Source organism: Mangifera indica, chromosome 11, assembly GCF_011075055.1.
Source record: "Mangifera indica cultivar Alphonso chromosome 11, CATAS_Mindica_2.1, whole genome shotgun sequence".
Classification (NCBI taxonomy): domain Eukaryota; kingdom Viridiplantae; phylum Streptophyta; class Magnoliopsida; order Sapindales; family Anacardiaceae; genus Mangifera; species Mangifera indica.
This window is the reverse complement of record NC_058147.1, coordinates 12247205-12273243: the sequence shown is the minus strand read 5'-3', so window position 1 is coordinate 12273243 and position 26039 is coordinate 12247205. Positions and strand designations below refer to the sequence as shown.

The 26039-nt window shown below is 30.4% G+C and overlaps 2 protein-coding genes across 3 annotated transcripts; both read left to right on the top strand.

The window, feature by feature from the left end:
* The first annotated feature begins 337 nt into the window (after window positions 1–337).
* On the top strand, window positions 338–4407 carry LOC123228596 (pentatricopeptide repeat-containing protein At1g63330-like). Of its 2 annotated transcripts, XM_044654021.1 has the most exons (3): window positions 338–2495; window positions 3916–3980; window positions 4088–4407. In XM_044654021.1, the coding sequence occupies exon 1, from the start codon at window positions 499–501 to the stop codon at window positions 2416–2418; it is 1920 nt and encodes a 639-aa protein (XP_044509956.1). In that variant the 5' UTR covers window positions 338–498; the 3' UTR covers window positions 2419–2495; window positions 3916–3980; window positions 4088–4407. The 2 variants fall into 2 exon arrangements, with proteins under 2 accessions (XP_044509956.1, XP_044509955.1); XM_044654020.1 differs by lacking the exon at window positions 3916–3980 and having other exon boundaries at window positions 4088–4228.
* Window positions 4408–23248: 18841 nt separating this feature from the next.
* On the top strand, window positions 23249–25807 carry LOC123230164 (GDSL esterase/lipase At1g71691-like). Its single transcript, XM_044656300.1, has 5 exons — window positions 23249–23609; window positions 24323–24444; window positions 24538–24777; window positions 24954–25203; window positions 25379–25807. The coding sequence occupies exons 1-5, from the start codon at window positions 23318–23320 to the stop codon at window positions 25612–25614; spliced, it is 1140 nt and encodes a 379-aa protein (XP_044512235.1). The 5' UTR covers window positions 23249–23317; the 3' UTR covers window positions 25615–25807.
* The last annotated feature ends 232 nt before the right edge of the window (window positions 25808–26039 follow it).

Genomic DNA, 26039 nt, shown 5'->3' with positions numbered 1-26039 from the left:
ATGAATAACAACAAATAGAACATTTCAACAACCAGCATAAGAAAAAACGTAATAAGCAAGAGATATAATGCAAACAGAGTAACACAAGTAATAGTGCTGTAACCACACATGATGCGCTATCACAGAATTAATGATCTCAAACTAAGCAGATATATAGCGCAGATGTAACGAAGCAAGTACTCACAGCAGCAGATCTACAGCCGAATCATTAAGATAAAGCATTTTATTACAGAAATATGCTGTCCTGTCTTTTATACCAAAATGGCACAATTCCAGAGAGGCCCTTCTTATTTTTAGAAATGTATTTTAGCTACTGTTACACTAAACACGGTAGAAGACAACTCAGTAGTTATACATTATTTGTTTGACTCTTTCGCTACGATTGGGATCAGAACTCGGGCGAGTCCGTCCCTGTAGTTCTAGCGCAACACCAGTCTTTTTACAGCCGTTCACCAAAGAAGTTCCAACTCCTTCCCCTCAGGAATCCCCTCGTCGAAAATGTTTCCTAAAACTTCAATTGTTTCCTTAAAATCATCTTTGAATGTTAGATTTTCAACTTCTTTCATTCCTTCTTCACTAAAATCACTCAATCGCACCTCTGCTATCAAACACCAATCTGAACTTGATACTTTCCTCTATGTAAACTGCAAGTCAGGTAACTTTTCTCTTGATGAAGCTCTTGATTCCTTCGATTACATGATTCATATGGACCCCACTCCTGGTATGTCATCATTCAGTGTTTTGTTTTCTGCACTTGTTAAGAAAAAATATTATGATGAATTTCTTGTGCTATACACGAGGTTCGTTTCAGCTGGGTTTTCGCCTAATTTGATTACTTTGAACATTTTTATTAATTGCTTATGCAAAATGTCCCAGGTTTCTGATGGTTTTGTTGTTTTTGGGAGTATTTTTAGGAGGGGTTTTTACCCTAACGTTGTGACTTTTACTTGTCTGATTAATGGTCTTTGTATGGAGGGCAAGATTAAGAAGGCGATTGAACTGTTTAGGAAAATGGTTTCTGTTGGTTGTGCACCTAATGAGTTTACAGTTGGGATTTTGCTTACTGGATTGTGTAGAACTGGTAATGTCGCGGTTGCCCTTCAGTTATTTGAAGAAATGAACAACGGGAAATTCGGTATCATTTGTAAGCCTACTGCTGTTACTTATAATAGTATTATAGATGGTCTTTGCAAATATGGGTTAGTAGACAAGGCGAAGAAGCTGTTTTCAGAAATGAATGCCAAGGGCATTAATCCAGACACGATTACTTATACCACTTTAATTCATGGTTTGTGTAATACATCTAATTGGGAGGAGGCTAAAACATTGTTTATAGAGATGTTGGACAAAAGCGTAAAGCCTGATGTGGTGACGTTTACTGTGGTAATTGATGAACTTTGTAAGAATGGGAAGATTGATGAAGCTAATGGGTTGCTCCACCTAATGATTGACAGAGATGTTCATCCCAACACAAAAACTTATAATGCAATTTTAAGTGGTTACTGCCTAGCAGGCAGAATTAAGGATGCAAGAAAGCTATTTGATTCCATGGCAAGTAAGGGGTGTATGCCTGATGTTTTAAGCTACAATATTTTGATAGATGGTTTATGCTTGGTAAATAAAATTGATGATGCTAGGAAATTGTTTGCTTCAATGTTGAGTAAAGGATGCACACCTAATGTAGTTAACTACAATACTCTGATAAATTGGTATTGCAAGAAACAAAAAGTTGATGAAGCTATTTGTCTTTATAAGGAAATGTCCTCAAAGGGAATTAGACCAACAATAGTTACTTATACCACCTTGCTAAATGGTCTTTTCATGTATGGTAAAGTCGAGCATGCAAAAAAACTATTTGGTGAGATGCAACATAGTAATGTTCCTCCTGATTTATTTACGTATAATGTTCTTATTAATGGGTTTTGCAAAAATGGTTACGTATCGGAGGCTGTTGAACTGTTTCATACTTTAAGAAACACAAACATTCAACCTGACATCAGAACTTTCAGTTGTCTCATTGATGGGTTGTGCAAAACAGGGAGACTCAATATTGCTTGGGAACTATTTAACAGATTGCGGAATAAAGGCCTTGTTCCAAATGTTGTGATGTATAACATTATGATGCATGGACTTTGTAAAGAAGGGAAGTTAGAAATAGCGAGCAATTTGTTATCAGATATGGAGCAAAATGGTTGTTCTCCAAATTTGGTGAATTTTAATACGCTTATGTCTGGTTTCTTGCAGAATAATGAGACTCCAAAAGTGGTTGAACTTCTTCACAAAATGAAAGAGAGAAATATGAAGCCAGATGCATCCATAGCTTCAATTATTGTAGATTTACTGAAAAAGGATGAAAATTATCGTGAAGTCCTGAATTTGCTACCCTCATTCTCAGCGCAAGAACCAACAGAACGTTGATTGCCAAGTATATGCATTTCTAGAGGAGTACAACTTATTATGAGAGCCTTGCCAAACGTCAAAGTTTACATGTACAGGTGCGTGCCAACATTGTAGTGGTGATTGTATTTATTTGAATCCTTTAGTCTGAAGTCATATATTTGAAGTTATTTTTGAGATGGGTCTTACTAAAAGCCTGGTGGGATAAATTTTGCATTCGTATTTGTGTTCAGTCTAGCGTCTCTCCTCATTCTCAAAGCCCATGACAGGATGCTATACTAAATAATATCATTGTTTTTCAATTCACCAGTATGCGGGTCTGCTGGAAGTCTCTTTTATTTATTTTGAAAATATCGGAATTCTTGAAGTAATACTTGTATGGTTGAGTGTGTGCATTTTTTAATGCCGGATTAAGATGTTTTTACAGTAGCTGTGAAATTATTAATTTGAACACCAAAGTAGTGAATTATTTTCTGAACTTGATTAATTCTAAAATTAGTGTAAATGTGTAATGAAATCAGCATTCTTCACAACCCAAGCACTATAAAATTGAATCAAAGCATTGCTCCATTAACTATTGTCCGCCAATGCAACGTAATTATACATCAAAGCAATCAACTTCATAGAATATATATATATATATATATATATATTACAAACAAACTGCAGAATCTCAAGATCAACCAAAACATCAAACGCATTAAAGGGTCATGCTACTTACCTTTCTTCCGTTGTTCAAAAACAAATCTGCACAGACAAGGTGGATTTCCAAAGACTCCTGTGCCTCTTCTGGTTTAAAGACTCTTAAATCTATCAAGTCTCTCTGTACTTTCTATGAAAAAATAATAACCAATGCTTAGTTAAACGCATTTTCATTTTTTTAATTTTTAATTGAAATTACCAACACACATCTGTGTACCTTTCATATACAGGTGTGTATATTGTTACCCTTTAATGGAAGTTTTTGAAACCAATATGAAACTATTTCTTATCTAAAATTCAAATGCGTTGATCATACATAGATATGTACACAAATATACGCAAGTGTATATGTCTTTCATACTTAGTCAATTTTTATGTATTACACAAAAAAGACTATTTGCCCTTGCAATCACATATATGGGCGTGTAGCCTTCTCACACAGTTGTGCATCCTCAAATTCACAAACACACAATTAAATAAACATAATCAATCACAAACAAGAGCCAAAAGATGAAAATAACCTTAGATGTACTTGCAGGTGTTACGTTATGTATTTTGCTAATAGAAGATGGTATTTGTGTTTTGGATTGTGTGATATAAATCATTGAATGATATTTATTGATTTCAAAGGGTTAGATACATGTCTAGGGGTGAGTTGATGTTGTTTAGCATAATCTGAATTCATTATTGTTGTAACACAGTGGGTACATCTCAAGGGCATAATCGTCATTTTACATGTATTATTATGTATAAGCATAGTTATTGTTGAATTAAGATGAAAATATGTTAATGCTATATTTTTGAGCTGATGAATAGATGTTCTTGGGGTAAGGATACCCGTTCATGGCATGCCGCATCAACCAAAAGGGATAAAGTGCCATGTAAGAAAATTTCAAAGAACGAACAATCATCCATGTGAAGCATGAACACCTATTTGTGGCATTACACAAAAATAGTTTACATTTGGTACATTAGTTCTGTTTCACAGATTATGATCTCAAAGAGTTAAAGAGAGAGTTTGGGTTTGATTGATGGTGTTTTTCAAAAAAGCTCCAACAAAGCCAGGTGAGAAAAAAAAAAAAGAGAAGAAGGGCACTTCATCATCGTTGAAACTGCAAGCAAGGAGATACAGTAAGTAGGACCTTCTTTATATTCTTGTTCATGTCAATCTAGCAATAGACTGAGGTTTTTCTCTTCCAAACTAGGGTGGATTGTTGATTGGATAGTTAAGTTATGAAGGAGAGTAATTATGCACAAGTATTATATAAGTTTTATAGTTTGATAAATATGATATTCGTATGTGTTTGATGATTTTATTGTTAAGGTAAGTGTCTTAGAACCAATCAAATTTGACATTTATAGATGTAATTTTATATTAATAATGAATAAATAATTTATTGTTATTCAATTCATGTGTTATCTATTTATATGATTATGTGAATAACAAACCCTTAGAATAGTAGAACTATGATAAGAGGATCAGATGACTGATCATGGAAACTGTATATACACTTTTAGTGGTCATTCTATAAACATCCATAATCCTGACATTACAATAAATAATGGCTTGTATAATGATGATAAAATTATCATAGTAGTGAACAATCCCAACAAAACGGTGACAATTTCCATGTGGCCAAGCTATTGTAGACAGCTTGGTGCAACACATGGGTGCTCGTTGTAGATATATTTATCGAACTAACCTAATTAAAAGATATCTATATAGATGGTTGTTCCAATATCTATGGAATAAATCCTCTGAACATCATCGATCCAAGTGGTCATAATGCTTGGCTAGAGGCTAATTTTGATCTATGTCTAGATTCACTGAATTTAAACACTACTGATTCGATAGAGAGTTTTTAGGTCACATGTGTATAGTGGTTGATTTGAACTCAAAGGCTAAGATTATTTGGTGATAATCTTAGTGTTTGAGGAAAGAGAGAATCTAGTTAACCACGCTTTGAACAAGGTACACTTGGTTTGCACAGTGTTGGGTGGCACTGTGCAAAATTATAAAAAATATAGCATGGCTAGACAAAAAATTGTCCAATTGTGCAAGGCTTAAACCCAGGTCGGGCAACACACTTATGGTGCCATTCGTGCATGCCTTGATGCATGTCGAGTGGCATACTTGTGTGCCACTCGTGCAAGTCATGAAACATGTTAGATATGCATATTTACATGTCAGTCGTGCATATGTGTTGAAGGTGTCAGGTTTGAATGAAGTCCTTGTTGTACTTAGACACTTACACATTGTTAAAGCGTGCGTTAAAATTAAAATAACATAACACATACACAGCAAAAACCCTAGTTGAAGGTTTTCTATTTTTCTCTTCTTTTTCTCATGAACACACATAATCCAATTAAAGAATCCCTAACAACCTTCTTCCTAAATTACCTCTTATGTGTTTGCGCTCTGCGTAGAAACCAAAGCATCGCCTCTTGAGGATTAGATAGCATTCAATCTCAAGCCATTGAAGATTTGGAGAAGCTATCAATGCAAATATAAACCTAAAACACCCAATGAGTGTTTTGCATGATTCATGAATATATGTTTTAAAACAGATATCCTGGTTAAGGTCTTTAGGATTGTTTGATTTTAAATTTTTTAATTTTGCTACATTTCCAATTATCGAAGCCCTGAAAATCTTATCATGGTATCAAAGCTATTGTTTAGCATATCTTCATGAAAATATATATCTATTGTTTATTTTGATTAAATTTATATGATAATTACATGTAATTGGAGTAATCAAGACTAAAATTGGTAAGAATAATTTATAATTGTATTGTTGTATAATTTATTAAGTATTATATATAACGTAAATTATATTAAATTACTAAGTGGTGATATCTAAATTTTTGTTTGAGTTTTATTAATATTTATAAGTTAAATTTTAATTGAAAGCTGTGGGTTTTGTGTACGTGATTTATCTTTATTCAACATTGAAGAACTTTTGTATAAAGCTTGAATATTTAGGAGACTCATACAACTATTACAATCATTAGTTTATTTAATAAAACTATGTGTATCCATTTTTGGTACACAATTTGTGTATACAAATGAGGTGTTATCATGTGATTGGATATTTTTTTAAAATCTTCACAAAAATCTAAAATAAAAAATTCAAAGAATTTTATTGAACTACTCAAAAGATAGATGGGTTCTCAATCGAGAATTTTAACCTATTTATAATACAAATTTTAAACTATTACAATTATTGAAATATAACATTATTATTACAATTTTGATCATCGTAGGAAATGATTAAAACTTTGGCAGTGAACTTTTTGAATATCTTGACACCTCTTTGCAGTTTTTTGAGTTTTGTATGAAGCACTTTTGAATATTAATATGTCATGGTAGGGAATCTTTGAAATAATGAAAAACTTTAGCAGCCTTTGTATTTTTGTTAAAAATACTTTTGAATATTGGCATCTCATGGCAGGGAATCTTTTGAATATTTGCACTATCTTGCAACCATTTCATTTTGCAAGAAACATGTAGGAAACTTTTTTTAACAAACTTGTTTTAGGAATCTGTGTCCTTTAAGTCATATTTTGATCTTATTTCTCGTGCTTTTGTTTGCAGGACAATCAGGAGGATAACACATTCTTCAATTAATTTTGGAGTTGATCTTGACCCAATGGGTAATTTTTGGATGAGTTCAAATGACAAGAGATTTTTGCATAATTCTCTCCAAACAAAATATTCATCAAATCTTTCAAAATCCAGTCAATTCAAAATTTGATATTTTGTTTGAGAAATTCTCTGCACCAGTTTCTTTTGCCATTGGCCTTTTGAGTTATTTGTCTTGAGTGGATCATTTTGAAATGATTAAAACATCCCATAACGGTCATCTTTATTGATTTGGGCATAATTGATTTGATGAGTTTAATCCTTCGTTGTTGATTCTTTGTCATCCTATAGTTGGACCAACAAAATTTTCAATTAAAGTTTTAATTTTTCTTTTGATTGGGCTTTAGCAAGGGAAGATGAAGCTATTGATTTGTTTTGTAAAAACTTTTCGATTTTAGGAATGATTGCTTTTGTCAATTGAGGAATATTTGATAAATATAATAGGACTTTTCCTTTTGTAACATGGGAGCGGTCATATTTTTTGCACCACTTGACTTTGAACTTTCTTATTAAATGTGGAATTTGGGTGTTTGAACCAATAATTTCATAATCCCACTAATAGATCCATGAAAAAGGAAATATAGATGAGAAATGAAAGGTTGGTGGAAGATGGGATTCTCTTACGGGACATTTGAAATTTGATATATTTGGAGAAATTGTAAGACTCATGGATAGATTGTTGGAAAATTTCTAATATGAGACCATACAGTCTCCACTAGGGCTGGATACAAGCCAAGTTGAGCCCGAATAGAGTCCAACTCATTTTCAGCTCGTTTTCAGTGAGCCTAAGCTCAGGCTCAGATTTGGGCTCGTCAAGCTTGCTAAACACATGTTCGTGTTCAGCTCATTTCATAATTTTAGTATTCGGGTTCGTGTGTTCGGGCTCAGGTTTGCTTTGAGCTAGTATTTCAAGGAAAAAACGGTGTCGTTTTTTGCTTAAAATTATGTTTTTTTATTTGAGTGAAAGGCTCGCAAGTCGGGCTCGGCTCGCTTAACCAGTGTTCAGATTCGGGTTCCTATTCATTTTTTGCTTAAAATTCAAGCTCGCGTTCGGGCTCGGGCTCGTTCAAGGCAAGCTCGGGCTCGTTCGAGCAAAGTTCTTTTCGAGCCCAAACAAGCTCGCTTCGAATCCAGCCCTAGTCTCTACCAATGCACAAGCCAATATAGGAATTTAAATATTGTATTTCTTTTGAAGTAGATCATCTATGAGTGTCTGAATTAATCATTTTGACAAATCAAGGCATGAAACCAAACATTTTGATGATCCCAATATGTATAACCAAGATGGTTAAACATTCGAGAAAATTTTTTGGATTTTGATAAATCTTTGCCCTAATAAGAAGAATTAAAGGTTTTCATGATATGTAAGCATGAGTTGGTGATAAAATCAAGGTTTTCTTTGTTTTTATAATGTTTAAATTCATAAAAATCAGAATCTACTAAGATGAATTCATAAATTTTTTAAGTTTTTCTCAAATCATTTGAGATATAATGAAATCCTTTTGTAATTAATCAGAATCCACTAATCCCAATAATGATACAAGTTCATAAATAAATGTCAAATTTGTAATTTCCTATGATATTTTTTGTCCATAAAGCATATTGATATATGCTCAGACAAATATCTTAAATATAGTTGAACCATGACAAAGGGATCAGATCAGTGCTCAGCACCTGATCATAAAAACCTTATGTGCACATTAGGTGATTATTCTTAAAATGTTCATAACTTTGATATTACCATGACTAAGGACACGGGTAATGGTGATAAAGTTATCATATTGTTGAACGATCTCATTGAAAAATAATGACAGTTCTCACATGTCAAAGCTATTTATTGACAATTTGGTGCACCACATGGGTGCACGTTATAGATATGTTCACTAGACTAACCCACCAAGAGGATTTCATATGGATGGTTGCTCCAGTATCTATAGAATCTATCTTCTTAGTGAACGAAAGTACATGTAATCTTTAGACTTAAGATCATTAGATTGTCTTATGTAAGGATCAGTATGGTTTGATACCAGTTCAACTTTTTTCAATCAAAGAATTGTTAAAAATGTGGTAATTGGACATATCATGATTTGTTAGAAGGTTATAGTGAATCAATAAAGGATTCCTCACTCCCGAGCACGGGAACTGATATCTCAATTAAGGTTTTGTGATAAATAACAGCAACCGACTAAATATGTGATACAGTGAGATTGAGTTGATGATCAATCTAATACTATTTGATTATTGATAAAAGTTAGTCTATGTAATTCGAGGAGTCTTAAAAGAGACATTTTATCTATACCTTAACCTCGAAGAGATATTGTATGACAAAAGATTGAATTGTACGAGTAACTGTATCACTGACAATTTAAAGAACTCACATGTTGACCTCCATTAATCAGGTGATCATGATGTCTTGTTAGAGGTCAATCTTGGTTTGTGTTAGATGAATGCTAGGTCAAAAGTTTGATACGAATCTAATCATTATCGACTTAATGGAGAGCCTATGGATCACACACAAAAGGAGTTATTCAAACTCTAATGGTGTAGGATTTTTTGAGTCGGATTTGATCTAGATTCCAAATTGAGGGTATCGAGTCTTGCAAAGGTCTTTAGACCCAAAAATATATTTTATGACATTTAAGGACTAAAGTGAAATAATTCTGAATGAATATAATTGTACATGAGAAAGTACAAGGTTTGATTGAATTATCCAATTGAATAAATCCAAACCCAATTCATAATACCATATGTGTCATAGGTTTAAATAAAGGGAAATTAAAGTAATTGCCTAAAACAAAAGGAGTTTAAGAAAGTTGCCCAAAAACCTAAGGATTAAGCAAAATACCCCTTTTTATGCAATGACCAAAATGCCCTTATATATAAAGCAATAATTTTACATATTTCTTCCCACATTTCCCCCTGTACACTGTTGAAATTCAAAGAAAATCACGGGTCTCCCGTGGGCGTAGCAAACGTTTGTGTTTTTTGTCGACTTTTCTTGTTTCTTACCAACCAAAAATGGCAAAGAAGATTAATACATCATCCTTAATCTCGTTTGAATCAATTTATTGTTAGAATTATTGTAATTTGATGAAGATTTTGAGCATCAAATATGTAGGATTCTAATTTTAAACAATAGATAAAATGTCTTGATTCTTGGTTGTTTTGATTGAAATTTTTGAGGGCTATTGTCTTATAAGATGTGTAGATTTGATTTGTGTTGAAATTAGAGACTAAAATAACGATAACCCCCTATGATTATTTAGTGTTTCATTTAATACCTTCATATGTTATTTTGTCTTGAAATGCATTTACCTACTCTTAACATATTATTTAAAACTATCTTATAATGTTTAATATCAAAATACCCTCATATTTTTCTAACACTTCATTTAACCATATATAATTATCTAACATTTCATTTAACACTATTATATATTGTTTTGTATCAAAATACATCTATCTATTCCAACATTTCATTTAAAACTTTCTTACAATGTTTAATATCAAAATACCTCTCATATTTTTTTAACATTTCATTTAAACCTCTATAATTATCTAACATTTCATTTAACATCCTTATATGTTATCTTGTATCGAAATTAGGGTTGGATTCGAAGCGAGCTTATTCGAGCTCAAAACGAGCTTTGCTTGAACAAGTGCGAGTTGAGTTTCTCTTAAACGAATCTGAATATGAACACGAGCCTAGATTTTAAGGAAAAAACGAAAATGAGCCCGAACCCGAACATGGGTTGAGCGAGCCAAGCTTGGCTCACGAGCCACTCACTCAAATTAAAAAAAAATTTAACTTGGAATGAATGACACCATTTATTCCTAAATACGAGCCTGAAGCCGAGCTTCTGAGTTTGAAATGCCAACCCAAGCCCTAACACTAAAATTATGAAACGAGTCGAACACGAACATGTGGTTAACGAGCTCGATGAGCCTGAGCTTGGGCTCATTGAAAATGAGTTGGGCCCTGTTCAAGCTCTATTCGGGTCGTATCTAGCTCTAATCGAAACACATTTATCTATTCCTAATATTTTATTTAAATCCTTCATATATTGTATAATATCAAAATACCCCTATGTTTTTCTAATATTTTATTTATCTAAATTATTATCAAATAATCAAATGCCTTTTTTATATAACATACGAACTAGATTTAATAAATAAAATTAAGTTTTGAGTTAAGATTTATATAAATACATTTTTCTCATTAATTGACTTTTTTCAATTTGAATTCAGAAATACAAATTTTTTTTCAAACAGACTTGTAATAATTAATATTGAGTAAAAATTAGAGTAAGAGAATGATATGAGAGTGTTTGAATGATATAAAAAATATATGTAATGAGAGTGAGAATGAGAGGATTTATATAGATGTGGTAAAGGATAGTTTTAATATTTTAAAAAATATTTAAGGTATTTTTACTTAATAGTTTAAAAAGTGAGTGTTTTTATTTAGGAATAGGAAAGTAGACATTTTTGCTTAATAAGGGGGTAAAATGATAATTAATTTAATTTCTCTCAAATAAAAGAAAAATAATAATAAAACTAAAACATATATTTAAATAATATATATAAAACCCACTGGGTCGGGCCCATATATATATATATATAGATATGGGGATGTTTTGGTCACTACATTGATAAAAAAATTAGTAAATCATCCTCAAATTCTATCGTATTTCGATTTCGAACATAGTTTTGGTCTTCATTCTCAATTATGTTTGGAATAGATACCAAGAAATATCTTTTACCTTTAGGGGGCGTTTGGTTTGGGTAATGTTTGATTACTAAAATAGAAAGATTACCTTGAAGATAGATTACTTAAAAGATTACTGGGTATAAATGATTACTAGGTTTGATAAAATTTGATAGGTATAAATAATTATTGTGTTTGGTTAAAGGTAATAAAAGATTACTAGTAAATTATTTTACTTAAATGCCCTTGAATATAATTATTTTTAAATATTTTTTATATTATTTGTCATATTAATTAAAAATAAATTTATTTTTATCTCAAAAAATTAATAAATAATAATTTTTCTATAATAAACTCAAGATTACCCCAGTAATCTTTAAATACCTAAGGTGAAGGTGGTAATCAGATTACCACCTATATTACCTGCCACGTCAGCATTGGTAATAGAAGATTACTGTAATCTTTTATTACTGACAAACCAAACAAAGGAATAAAAGATAGATTACCAAGGTAATGTTAAATACCCTTAACCAAACGCACCCTTAAAGAAAGACGAAGAAATCACTCAGCAAGGTTATATTAAAAACATCCCATGTGTTGCTATTTGTATGTTTGTAAATGACTTTTAATATGAGGAGGATGGTCTATATAAGGGTTTTTGTGATGTATTTATACTATTTAATTAAAATTTTAAATTATTATTATTTCTCTGTTTAAGACCACAAAATCTCTACATTGTTCTTGAGATTATAAAGTTATTAGTTCAAATGCTCAAATTCCACGATTAATAAAAACTTTTGAAATTGTAAAGTTTTTACAAAACAAATCAATAGTTTCATCTTCCCGAGCCCAATCAAATCAAAAGAAGAATTAAAACTTCAATTAAAAAATTTGTTATACCTAACTTCAAGACGATGAAGAGTCAAATAATAAATGATCAAATTTATCAGTTAGTTATACCCAAAGATGAATTCTTTGGGATCCTCTAATTTTTTAAAAATGATTCAATCAAGACAAATAACTGAAAAGGTCAATGACTTAAGAAAATGGTGCAAAAAAAATCTCAAACAAGATAACAAATTTCAAATTTTAGTAGAATATGAAAGATTTGGAGAGAATTTGCAAAAATTCATCACTATTTGAACTTATTCAAATGTTATCAATAGGGTCAAAATCGATTCCAAAATTAATTGAAAAATATGATATTCTTCTAACTATCTTGCAAGTAAAAGCACAAAAGATGAAATCAAAATATGACTAAAGGACACAAATATTCCCAAACAAAGCTTGTAAAAAAATACAACATTCCTGCATATTTCTTGCAAAATGAAAAGACTACAAGATGATACAAATATTGAGAAGATTCCTATCATGAGATGTCAATATTTAAAGTATTTTTTATAAAAATACAACGGTTATCAAAGTTTTATATTATTTTTTAAAATTCTATGTCACGAGATGTCAATATTTAAAAGTTCTTCATGCAAAATTGACAAAGTTGCAAAGAGATGTCAAAGATATTCAAAAAGTTTTAAGTGCTTGAATTTCAATATTATTTTCAATAGTTCATTTCAATTTCATGTTTTAAATATATGCATTGCATCATTCTTTCTAAAATTTTTATCAATCTTTACTTCGTTTCATTCTTCGATCTTGCCAAAATGATCCATGTTGCAATGAAACAAATTAATATTATATATATTTATAATATATATTTATATTTTATATATAATATATCATAAAACTATGTATATTTATTTTAAGTTTTTATATATGTATATAATTATAATTGTCATAATTTTAAATTAAAAATAAAACAACATCTAATCATATAAATAAATTTATATATTAAATGTGAATATATATAATATTGTTTTTATTTTTTTATTATCACACATCGAGAGTTTCCATCCACAAAATTAAATTAGAAATATTTCTAGCATTCCCATTTTATCTCTAGAATCGAGTTTAGGTTCAAGGTCTAACTCTTTAGGAATGAAATCAGAACCAATCAATATTACAAAATTAGAACTAAAATCTATTCAAGAGTAGGCTAGTCCCAAATAATTCCCGAAATAATCAATGGTTCTAATTCCACTTGGATTTTTTTTTTAATTTTCTAACCCCGTACTTGTATCATACAAATTTGGGTGGGAAACACTCACCATTATGTATTTATATAATTAAAATTTGGAAAGAGTAGTCAAAAGAGTAATAAATGACAGCATACACATGCAGTCGCAGACATGTGAGTCTTATTTATTTTCTTCCTCCTAGTCCATGGATTTGTCTGACTTGACTTCTATTTAATGGCCCCAATTCCCAATTTAATTCCCCTTCCTCCTCTGAAATTATAGAGTTAAATCACTTTTTCATCCTGATTTTCGAAGAAAGTACTTTGGTCAAGGAAGTCCATTAGACGGCTTCAATTAGAGAATCATGTATTCTATCTATTATAACCAATTTGTTTTATTAGGATGATTAAATAGAGAAATTAAAAAAATTGAACTCTTGAGATTAATATAGTAAAATAAAAAATTAAAATTAAAAATATAACAGAAGATTAAAAATGTTTGACAAATAAAATTAAATATTTAGAATGAAACTCTACCTTCAAAAACCATATATAATATTTTATTTTATAATTTCATAATCTTTTATTTATTTTTCTTTTTTAAAATTTATAATTTTATAAAAAAAGTATGAAATGAAAACCATACTCTTATATTATTAAATAATAAATATTCTTCAAGTACAATTATCTCTACAATCTTCGATATTATTGATATGTTATATTTGATAACATAAATAATTCAATTTCGCATTAATTATAGTTTTTCTCCCAAAACTTTAATTAATTTTATTAAATACCAGATGATATCTATGTGTTCATTAAATTTGAATGGTGTTGGCTTTCTTATTTGATTATTTAGTCACTAACGACTCCAATCTACCTTGGTTTGTGTGTATGACCAAAACTTTCATTTCTTATTATTCTTATTCAAGCTTCAACAACTGAAAAGTAAAATTTTTACAAATTTCATTTTGTAGATTCTAAGAAAAATGTAAGGGGATTTGTGTTAATTACAAAAATTATGGATTAATTTGCAATTTACCTTTATTGTAGAATGAAACATAAAAATTTAGTGTGGGTTTTTAATATTGAATCCATAATTTGTAATGTGTTACAAATTCCAATGAATAATATGTATTATATAATTTTATAAATTTTATAATATTTTTTTCTATATAGATTCGATTGTTAATACATAGTCTATGTTATTTGTTGACAAGCTATGAAATAGTATACTTTCTTAGGAAAATTAGCAAAAATCTCACAATCTCTCTATCCCACAAAATTATTTGAAACTTCGCACACTTTACTTAACAAAACTTATTAATAGGAGTGATTGACCAGTGAGTATTTAAATTTTTTAAATGTAAAAGTAAGCATATGACATTTCAACAAACCTTGGGTGGAAAGTATTTTTTTGGCTCCTTTTTTTTTTTTTTTAAGAATAAACGAAGTTATTTAAGCCTTAAAGCCGGAATCATATTCCCACGTAAAAATAAAACTATAATATTATATGGTATGGAACCATGAAAACAGAAACATAAATATTAAAACATATTTTTTTAAAACTATAAAGAAAGAAACATAGGGAAACATATTAATGTACAGAATTTTTTTTCATAAATATCAAATTTTTATAACAAAAATACAGTAACATGTATTTTCCAAAATATTCTACACCAATTTTGAGGTATTTCAAAAATTAAAAGGTTTCGAATACGTAAAAACACACCCTAAGGTGCACATATGTACTTCCTATCTATAATAATAGAATAAATATATATTGTAGTTTCGTACCTCCTGTGTATATATTATAAAGTAAAATATAAAATTAATTTTTTTTTAATTATTTTGTATTGTTCTCTTTGTATATCACTAAAATTAATTAATTCCTATAGAGTTTGCTTCAATAAAAAAAGAGGAGAAAATTAATTTACACACAAGATTGGAGGTTGGACACCATCTCCTATGAATGAAATAATAATTACGAATGGAATCCAAATAAAATCATTGATAAATCCAAGCAAGCACAATTTGCGAGACATTATTATTTTAAAACCCAAACATTTAAATACACAATAAATTTCATCAACGAAAATTCCACCAACTACACATATAAAACTTTGAGTCTTGAACGGTGCAATTACCAACAAAAATATTAAATTCAAAGAAAGCATTTAATCCAATTTTTTTAGTTAGTTTCATCAAATTTGCATGACAATAGAGAAATCGTAAATTCTAATTTATTTATAAATTAATTTTATAATAAAATATCTTATTTGATCAAACTATATAGTTGGCATTTAAACTAGTTAATTCTAATTTTTCGTCCAAATTCATTGGATTATTGAATTGACAACTATGAATTTCATGTCAAATTCTGTATTACTATAATCTTAACCCTATTTTATATTACCTTGAAAGATTGTCTTATTTAGAAGGCCAAATGATAATTTCCCACCCTAACTTTGATGGAATGACAATAAGGTTAGAGGCAAACCGAATTGGTTTAGTCTCAAAAGCCGATTTGTTTTAATTCAATTTGTCTCAAATTCTTTTAGTTCAATTTCCAGTCAAGTTTAAGTTAGGAGTTGGTTTTTAAAACTAAGTCAAATTTAAATTAAAAAGTGTTCGATTTGCTTTGATTCATGAATTGAGTAATGGTTCTATTTAATTTGAATTTGGCTCGTACCTCAATTCAGATTATATTAATTATCGAAACAATATCGTTTTATTTATTACTGAATAAAATAACATTGTTTTGTTAATGTATCACAAATTAGAGTCATGGATTCGCATCACGAACTTAAGTTAAACTCAAATAGAATAATTTTTTATTCTAATTGAATTCAAATCATCCTTAATTTTGGTTTATCAAACTTAAGTTAAAACGTGTTTTATTTGAGTTAAAGTCAAGCAAAGCGGTGTTTGATTTGATTTGTATTCACTCCTAAATCACAATTTCATACCTTTTAAGTTTGAGAAACTCATTTAACCACCCATCATACATTTTTATTGGTAAATTTCATTTGGTGTCATAACAAATTTCTACCTTTTGATTTTTCCACCAACTTTAACAACAAAAGTGTATCTACTTAATCTTATTTATTTATTTTGAATGTTAATTATATATTTAAAAAAATCTTCTAAAATTTATGTTAGACACCACACAACTTCTTTCTTCTTCAATGTCATCTCACCACACCTCTTAACACTCCTTAACCCTCTTTTCTTCTTCTTTGTCTCCAAGCTTCAATCACAAAATCAATTGTCAAATGAAACCCTAATGACTAGCACCCTTTCAATTGGAATTGCACCAAAATGGTGTGATTCCAATAATAACCAAATTTTTAATTGGGTTTGCCTGATTGTTTAATGAAACTACAATAAGAATTTTGTTTGTTTGATTTGAATGATTGATTGAAATTTTACCTAGGCTTCTTTGTTTTAATTGAATGTTGAGAAGGGTTTCTGTTTGCTTTATTAAATGTTCAATTTGAGTTGTCAACAGTGTTAAGGTGTGGTGATGGTGGCAGGAGTAGGTGATGTTGTTATTAATGGTGATAGGGTTGTGGTGGTGTTATTAATGGTGGTATTGTCCTCCACTTGTGAAATAAATTGTAAAGGACAATTTAATCACTTTAAAATTATTATACGAATATTTTGGTCTTTTCCTTATTTTTGTTAGAAAATATATATTAATTTATTTATAGTACCTGATGGAAGGTGGAAATTTGTTATTTTTCTTACTTTAAGAGTGGTAACTTATCATTTTAATATAAATCAAGTAAAAAAGAATTATTCTCCTTACTCATTTTAAAGTATTGATATTGGTCCAAAAAACATAATTCAAGTTACATGATTGAGTCTAAAGAAAGAAAATTGATTAAATGTCATATATAATCTAACCATTTAACGTTATACCACATAATATTGGATACAAATTTATTCAATTTATAATATATATATATAAAAAGTAATCTCAAATTATTTTTGTTTAAAATTTTAGTGAGAAAACTATATATAAAATGATATTCAATTTCTTATTCTTGTATTATTTATTAGTCTAATGACTATTTCTAACCCAAATTTTGATGAAATGAAAAATTTCAAACTTATAAATTTGAAAGTCCATTTTTCCACTTATTTGTTAAATTTATTATATAAATTTGTTAAATTTTTTATAAAGTTGGTCGAAAAACAAAAATATTCTCTTTCTTTCTTATGGTTAAATAATAGTTCACCTACAAAAGTTTATAAAATTTTTATTCACCTTGTGATTGCGCCTCAACCATGCGAATCGCCTTCCCAACCCACCTTTGATGCAGAACTCTCAATACATTTATCGCATCACCCCAAATTGCAAAAATAATTCACACTAATGACCAGTTTAAATCACGATTGATAGTTAGTGATCCGCTTAAACAAGCAGACAAAGACCACGCAATTTGATTAGATTCAATTAAGAATTGGAGCTTAGAGGTAAAGCTATGTGAATTAGTGAACTAAATAAACAAATGAAAATGGAGACCAATTAGATTCTTCATCTTTCTTCATATCCTCTTTATATACCTCACAACCTCACAACTTTTATTCACCTTGTGATTGGCCCCTAACCTAGCGAATGGCCTTCCCAACCTACCTCTAATGCAAAACTCTCAATACATTCATCGGATCACCCCAAATTGCAAAACTAATTCACACCTAAGACCATTTTAAACCATGATTGATAGTTGGTGACCCGCTTAAACAAATAGGCAAAGAACATGCAATTTGGTCAAATTCAATGAAGAATTGGAGTTTAGAGGTAAAACTATGTGAATTAGTGAACTAAATAAACAAATGAAAATGGAGACCAATTAAATCCTCTTTATGCACCTCATAACCTCATCTCAAGACCTTTCATCACCATTATCAATTAGCTCCATATTCCAAGAATAACTCCAGTTCAACACCTCTTATCCATCTCCTAATTGACACCACTTTCCTTCTTTCACAAGTTGAATACCTTTCTTTAGCATCCCAAGCTTTCAAATTCTCTAAAAACAAACCCATCTTTGTCCACCCCAAACCATTTGAACTCTTCTCTCATCTTCCCCTATAGCGAACAAACATGAAGTTCATTCATACATTTACTGGAGTGAGAGCTCATTTCGTTTAGAGTTAGGTACAAGGTACTTACTTGAAGAGCGAGACAATGCTAATTGTTAGTCAAGTTATACAAATCCTCTCCTTGGATAACTTGTTTTAGGATTTGTAATTAGTGAATCAATCTACAATTATAGGATTGTTGAAAAGAAAGAACATACATATTGATGAGTTTATTTGGGCAGAAAGGAAGCCGAAAGGGGACTCATCCTAACGAAGAAGAGAGTTAATATTCCTTCTTAATAAAGAATGTTAAGAAAGGAAGAGGGAATGTGACAATCTAAAACATTGTTTTCAGTATTATTTTCAAAGCAAAAAACTATGTCCCACTCAAGGTTTGTTGAAATGACAAATTTCTATATGTTCAGTTTGAAAAAGAAAAATGCCCACCTGTGAAGTGTTTTCGTTAATGAAATTTGTTAAAGGTTGGGACACAAAAGTTATTGTACTTAGTATTCACAAATATAGTTTTAAAATTATTTATAATTAAAAATGTGTGGCCAAAAATAAATGTTTTCTACAAAAGACACAGAACAATAAAATAAAATTTTAACATCAACAAATTGTATTTAGACGTGTGACTATAAATGGACAAAATTTTATGTGATTTGAAATGAAAATCTTAGGGAATTTACAATTTGGGTTAACATAGTTCATTTGTATGTTGACACACATGGCAATTGGGAATACGTAAAATGAAGAATTAGCACGTTATTTCAAAATATAAAAGTCAAATATATTTAATACAATACATTATTTAATATTAGATGAATTGTAAAAATTAATGGTCACAAATTAATGGTGTAAATTCATTTAAATAGTGTGAGTAAATATAAAATTGACATGTGGAGGGTGGGATGTTATTTAACACATAACAAAAAAATATCTTTGAATAAAACAATTAACATTTTGAAATTCTCCTTTGTATTGCACTACATATGTTATTTTTTAATGTTAGATATTTAAGAACTAATATTTCTTCAAAAATTTTAATAAATTGTTGGATTAATTAAAAATTTTAAGGTGAATTTAATGAAATATGAAAATGATAAATAGAGGATACTTCGTTATTGGAAATATTGTGTTAGCATGTTTACGGGAAAATGAAGATGATAATGAAGAGATGCATAATGAGATTTGTGTCATGAGTTAATTATGTTGGTAAATTACATCAAATTGATAGATTAAATTCATAAATCAACTTTAATTATATAGATTAAATTTCATTTTTATATAAAGGTGCATTTATACATTTAATTAAATAAAGTATAAATATGTAATTTAAATGTATATTAATTTACAAAGGTGTTTTTGTCATTACATAAGAAAATAGTAAATTGGTAATTGATTTTAAAAACTAATGAAAAACATTATCAAAAATGGGTGGGATGAAAATTTGTCATTTCAATAAAGCCAGAGGATTATTTTTCACCTAAGTTTTAATTCAATCTTAAAAATATATCTGCAATAAATAAAAAACTCAAACACCTACTTATTCTCAAACTTCCGTTAAATTTGTTATTAAATATAAAAGTAAAACTATAATTTAGTAATAATTTTAAAAAATTTATAATTTTATCTTATTTCTCACCTAACTTTTGAAAATTAACTTTCACCCTAGGTCTCCACTTTGAAAAGTGACTCCCACTTCTCCTCCTCGCCGCCAACCCACCCCCCCCCCCCCAAACAAATCCCTAGGTTTTTCTTCACTTCCTCCAACGAACGACGAATGGCAGACGAAGGCGCTGTCATCGTCCAAATCGGACATCAAGTATCATTCAGTCTAGATGATGTTTATCATCCTTCGCTAGACCACAATGACACCTTCTTCGTTGTTCGTCATTCATTATTCACTGAAAAGAGTTGCCAGATTTTAAGTTTGATATCTTGGGAGAAAAGTGAATTTTTTAAAATTTAATTTAAAAAAAATTATTAGTTTTTAAACTAAGACGGGAAAATGAGATATAATTTTAATTATTTTAATATTATTGATAAAATAATGATTTTATCCCTTAACCATAATAGAAAATTCATGAGAGTGGCAATGAACTAAAACTTAGTTAGGTATTTGAGTTTTTCATCTCTCGCGAGTATATATTTGTCTTTTCATCAAAACTTGGGCGGGAAATAGTGCTTTGGCTTTTCAACAAACCTTTGGTGAGAAATACCTTTTGGCCTATATTCAACAAGATGTAGATAATTTTGAGAATCCGTCCTCGTGAAGTCTCTCCTATCTATATAATATTTTGGGAATATGCAATATTTCTTCATCGACTCTTTTGTCAACAATTTGGCTTCACAAAAAGTCTTCATCTTTGGTTGGGTTGGATGACAAAACTTGTGTGACGTAACGATAATAATGTATAGAATACATAACCCCATTTACGATATGAACTCACGAAAGTAAATAAGGTCATAAGCCTTACAAGAAAGGAGCAAAGCAAGGGTTGTTGGCCAACAGGAAAGGCTAAGATCCAAACTTGAGGTCCCGAGGAGTCTATGTTCATCAATGTTGAAGAAGGGAGAGAGGATGAAGTTGGGGTGGTGGTGAAGAGAGTGGAAGGCAAAGCGTTGAACTTTTCCAAATCAACATGTTAAGTTCTGAAATTGGATGTAAGAGAGAGAGAGGGGAGGGGACATGGGATTATCTATTGATCGGCGATTTTGGTGGAATAGTGGAAAAAAAATAGAGATGAAAAAAGAAATTAAAAATAATTAGAATAAAATATAATTTTTTTATACTATAAGGGTGTAAACATTTAACGCTATTATGTATCATACAAAATAATAAAAGGCCCAAGACTTGTTCCCTGCCTAGGTTTAATGTAATTCCGCTCTCACCAGCCAATTTTAGAAAATCCAAAGTTTCACCCATGAGCTAAATTTTGTTAAAATAAAATATGAATGACGTAGATTTTAAAAGAAAAATATGACTTTTTAAAGATGAAAAACTTTAGAGAAGAGTGAAGTTATTAGTTTTTTAAAATTTAAGAGAAAATATAATAAATTATATATTTTTTAATTATGTGTTTGAGTTTTAAAAAATTAGCAAGTGGAACTTTGGAATTAAACCAAACCTTGAGTTGGAACAAATCCTTTGGCCATAATAAAAATATCATTTGAGTGTTAAATTGATGTTGGACTTTAGCGAATGGGTGGAATTTAAAAAAAAAACTGAAGGAGCGGCAACATTTTTCATTAAAGTTGGGGTGGAAAATAGTGATTTGACCTTGTTTATTTTAATGTAGGGGTCCTTCCTATCAAGGTAAGATACTTAATTAACAACAAAAAAAAATTCTTTAATTTTACAGGCATTGAAAGGCTAAAAAAGTTACAAAAAAGAAACGACTGAATTAAATGCATTAGATGAATCATGGCTGAAAGGCAATACTTGAAAATTAATTTCTTTTTCTCCCTCAAACAAACTTGTGATATAGATGAGAACAATAAAGGTGGTGAGATCCGCCTGAATCTGTCAAAGAAATAATACCATGATCGATCGCACAATAAGTTCCTTCTACAGTAAAAACAGTGCAAGAAATTACTTGCACGATTCCCACCAAATTTTTACTCAAGTACCAAATGGAACAAAACACTTGTGCTTGCATAAAAAAAGATTAATCGTCTTATATTGAATTGCTGTAAAATTTCGAGGTAAATACATTTGCCCCTTAAAAGTTTAGGCTTACTGTCATAGGCAATGCAATTTAAAGTATTGAGATATCCGTATACCCCTAATCATAAGAGGAATGAACTTTCAAAGATATGCACATAACATTGCAAGTTTGAACATCATTTTGCCACCTATCAATTAAAGGCAAGAAATAGTTTGTGGAATCATAGCAATCTTTATTCTAACATTATATTTGATTTTAACCAAATTGAGTAGTAGTTGATTTTAACTCGACTTGATTATCTAAAAGGAGAACTCAAGGTTGAGTTCTTTGAGTTAGTAAAATCTCGGCTTAAGTTTGAGCTCAAGAGATATAAATGGATGACTTGAGCTCAATTAAAAAATTATATTTTAAACATTTTCAAAATATTACATTTAAATTATGGATCTTATATATTATTACACACCCTATATTTTTAAAGTTAAAAAACAAGATTTTATAGGTGTAAATATAATATTTAAAACTATTAAAAATTTATTAATATTTTACTCAAGTCAAGTCGCAAACTCATCAAGTCCATCAAGCCGTAAACTTAAACTCAACTTGAGAACCAACTTGAAAGCCTCAATTTCAGTCATATCAAATTGCAAACAACTTGACTCGTTTACACCTCAAAACCTACCAAAAGGAGAGGCTCATAACAAAATAAACGTCCCATTAATGTGATTATAAATAGACGGGTGTTAAATTCATGGGGTAAACGCAGTAATTCAAAATATAGGACCTAGACAAAACTTACCAAAACCTCAGGGTGGACAGAAATTTCAAATTCTTTGCCTGCACTGCGTTGCATGCAGCATTGTGTAATTACTACACCGGAGGAAACAGATGAATGCATTTACTCTTACTCAACCACCCACCTTCACTTCTTCTATTAATTCCTCATTTTCACTCACAAACTCATTTATCCCTAAAACTCTTCAAGTTACTCTCCCTTCTTTGTTTTTCTAGCGACTTTCAGTCTCTCTCATATGGCTTTTTCGAAGCAATATTCTTATTCTTATTGTCTATTATTGGTGGTGGTGTTGATGGGGAGAATGACTCTAGGGCAAGACGAGGATCCGATCGTCGGAACAGACGGAGGGAGGAGGAGATCGGAAATGGTGCCTGCCATGTTCATTTTTGGAGACTCCCTTATTGACAATGGCAATAACAATAATCTTCCTTCTTTCGCCAAGGCTAATTACTACCCTTATGGAATAGATTTTAATGGTGGTCCGACTGGTCGTTTTTCTAATGGCTACACCATGGTTGATGCCATTGGTAACACACTCCCTACCTCTGCATTTCTACTTATATTTCTTTGATTTAATTTTATATATCATCTATCTCGTATACACACACATGCATGCATGCATGTGCAATTCTTTTAAAGCTAAATTGGTTTTTTTTTTTTTTGGTTACAAATTAATGCTTTGGCGGTTGGTGTTTTCTTTAATTTTCTGGTACAAATTTTTGTTGCTAGCTTAACTTATTTCATAAATCACATGGAGTTTTAAGTGACTTTGGCGCAAAGTGGGTTTGCCGTGAGTTGTTTGAAGTATCTATTTTGATATTTATGGGATGAATTGACTATCATTTGTTGATATTAATTAATTATCTCTTTCTCTTTCTCTCTTCAGATAATTAGATATTTAGTAATGCTACTAATTGTAATTTATTAGTAATACGTACTAAGATTTTTTGAATTATTAGAGAATTCTTGTTTTGTTTGACCAATATCCAATATTTATTACATTTATGAGATCCAATCCAACCCCTTTCAACCTAACATTGTTTTGTCATTTAATCTTATCTATTTTCACATTCTGATTAAATCACGAGGAGTTCAGTTTGACATGCTCTTAATGGCAAAATTAAATGTCTTCATCATCTCTTAATAATTACCAATTTAAAGGTATTTTCCTCTTAGTAACTAGGATTAATTATAATAATAACCTCATTTGTTTTAATTGATGTGTTATACATTTATTCAGCTGTGGAGCTAGGGCTTCCCTTGATCCCTGCATACTCTGAAGCTTCTGGGGATCAAGTTCTTCATGGAATCAACTATGCTTCTGCCGCCGCCGGCATCCTTGACATCACCGGAAGAAACTTCGTAAGAAAACTTCATTTATAAGGAAGAATTCATATGCAGATAATAGAGGAGTTAAATTTTTATAAAGAGTTTGCCTGTATAATGTTTGATCAGGTGGGTCGTATACCGTTTAGTCAACAAATAAGGAACTTCCAAAATACTCTGGATCAAATTACTGGTAATCTTGGGGCAACTGATTTGTCCAAGGCTATCGCAAGATCTATATTCTTTGTAGGGATGGGGAGCAATGACTACTTGAACAACTATCTCATGCCAAATTACAATACCAAGAATGAATATAATGCTCAACAATATGCTGATCTTTTGGTTGAACAATACACCCGGCAACTCACTGTAAGATCTCTTAACCTTGTTTACACACCACAAATCTTTACTTTTAAAACTTTTACCAATCTATATCATGTCTTTTTGATTGATTTTGATTCAACTATATATAGTACCCAACTGAGCTTAACTTATTAGTTAAACTGACGAATTTTTTAATCTATTTATGTGCATGACAAATACAGAGCCTGTACAATCTGGGTGCTCGGAAATTTGTACTGGCTGGATTAGGAAGAATGGGCTGCATACCAAGCATCTTGGCTCAAAACCAGCTTGGTACCTGCTCAGAAGAAGTTAACCAGCTTGTTTTACCTTTCAATACAAATGTGAAGACGATGATCAACAATCTTAATGCCAATCTTCCCGGTTCAAAATTCATTTACATCGATATCGCTAGAATGTTTGAAGATCTGTTAGTCAACTACAGATCCTATGGTATGCATACATTACTTCTATACTTAATATTTTATCATTCAATAAAATTATGTATACTCATTTTAAATATACAAAATTACTTTTTCTCGTTTTCTTTTGTATTATCTTCAGCTATTTAAAATAGTGATACAAATTTATGTCTTCCTCACTACTTTGAACTGTTTTATGCACACAGGGTTTAGTGTTATAGATCGAGGATGTTGTGGGATCGGGCGAAACAGAGGACAAATTACGTGTCTTCCATTCCAAACACCATGTCCAAACAGAGATCAGTATGTGTTTTGGGATGCATTTCATCCAACAGAAGCTGTCAACATTTTATTTGGAAAGAAGGCCTTCTCGGGCGACTTAAGCAACGTTTATCCCATGAACATACAGCAACTTGCCAATCTTGACATTGGACCCAATTAATAAGAAATAAGAATGAGAGCCATGCCCATGCATGTGGTTGTTTCAGTTTTTAGGGCTTGTTGTAATCAGAGGAAAGTTGGGATTGTGGTTTTTTCTTTCATAATGCAGCAACTTTAATTTGGTTATCCTTTGATGGATTTGTTTCCTTTGTCTTTTAGTAAAATCATATTGATCTGTATGATTCTCCATTGAAGTCACATTGATTTTGTGTAATTTAAACTAAAATCGCACCAAATTAGTGCAATTTGAGCCAAAAATTGCACTGAAACAACCAACAAATGTCTGTAGTGTCTAACTGAACTTTGTTTCTGATACATGAAAAATAAATTAAAACATAAAAAAGTAACATAGTCTAAAAACCAACCATAACCTCAACATTTCTCCAAAGGGTTGCTATTGCTTTTCTTTATGTAACTAATTTTCAT

Coding starts and splice junctions, on each gene's coding strand:
- LOC123228596 (XM_044654021.1), top strand. CDS start 499: ATGTTTCCTAAAACTTCAATTGTTTCCTTAAAATCATCTTTGAATGTT.
- LOC123230164 (XM_044656300.1), top strand. CDS start 23,318: ATGGCTTTTTCGAAGCAATATTCTTATTCTTATTGTCTATTATTGGTG. Junction 23,610..24,322: donor CACCATGGTTGATGCCATTG/GTAACACACTCC, acceptor ACATTTATTCAG/CTGTGGAGCTAGGGCTTCCC. Junction 24,445..24,537: donor ACATCACCGGAAGAAACTTC/GTAAGAAAACTT, acceptor ATGTTTGATCAG/GTGGGTCGTATACCGTTTAG.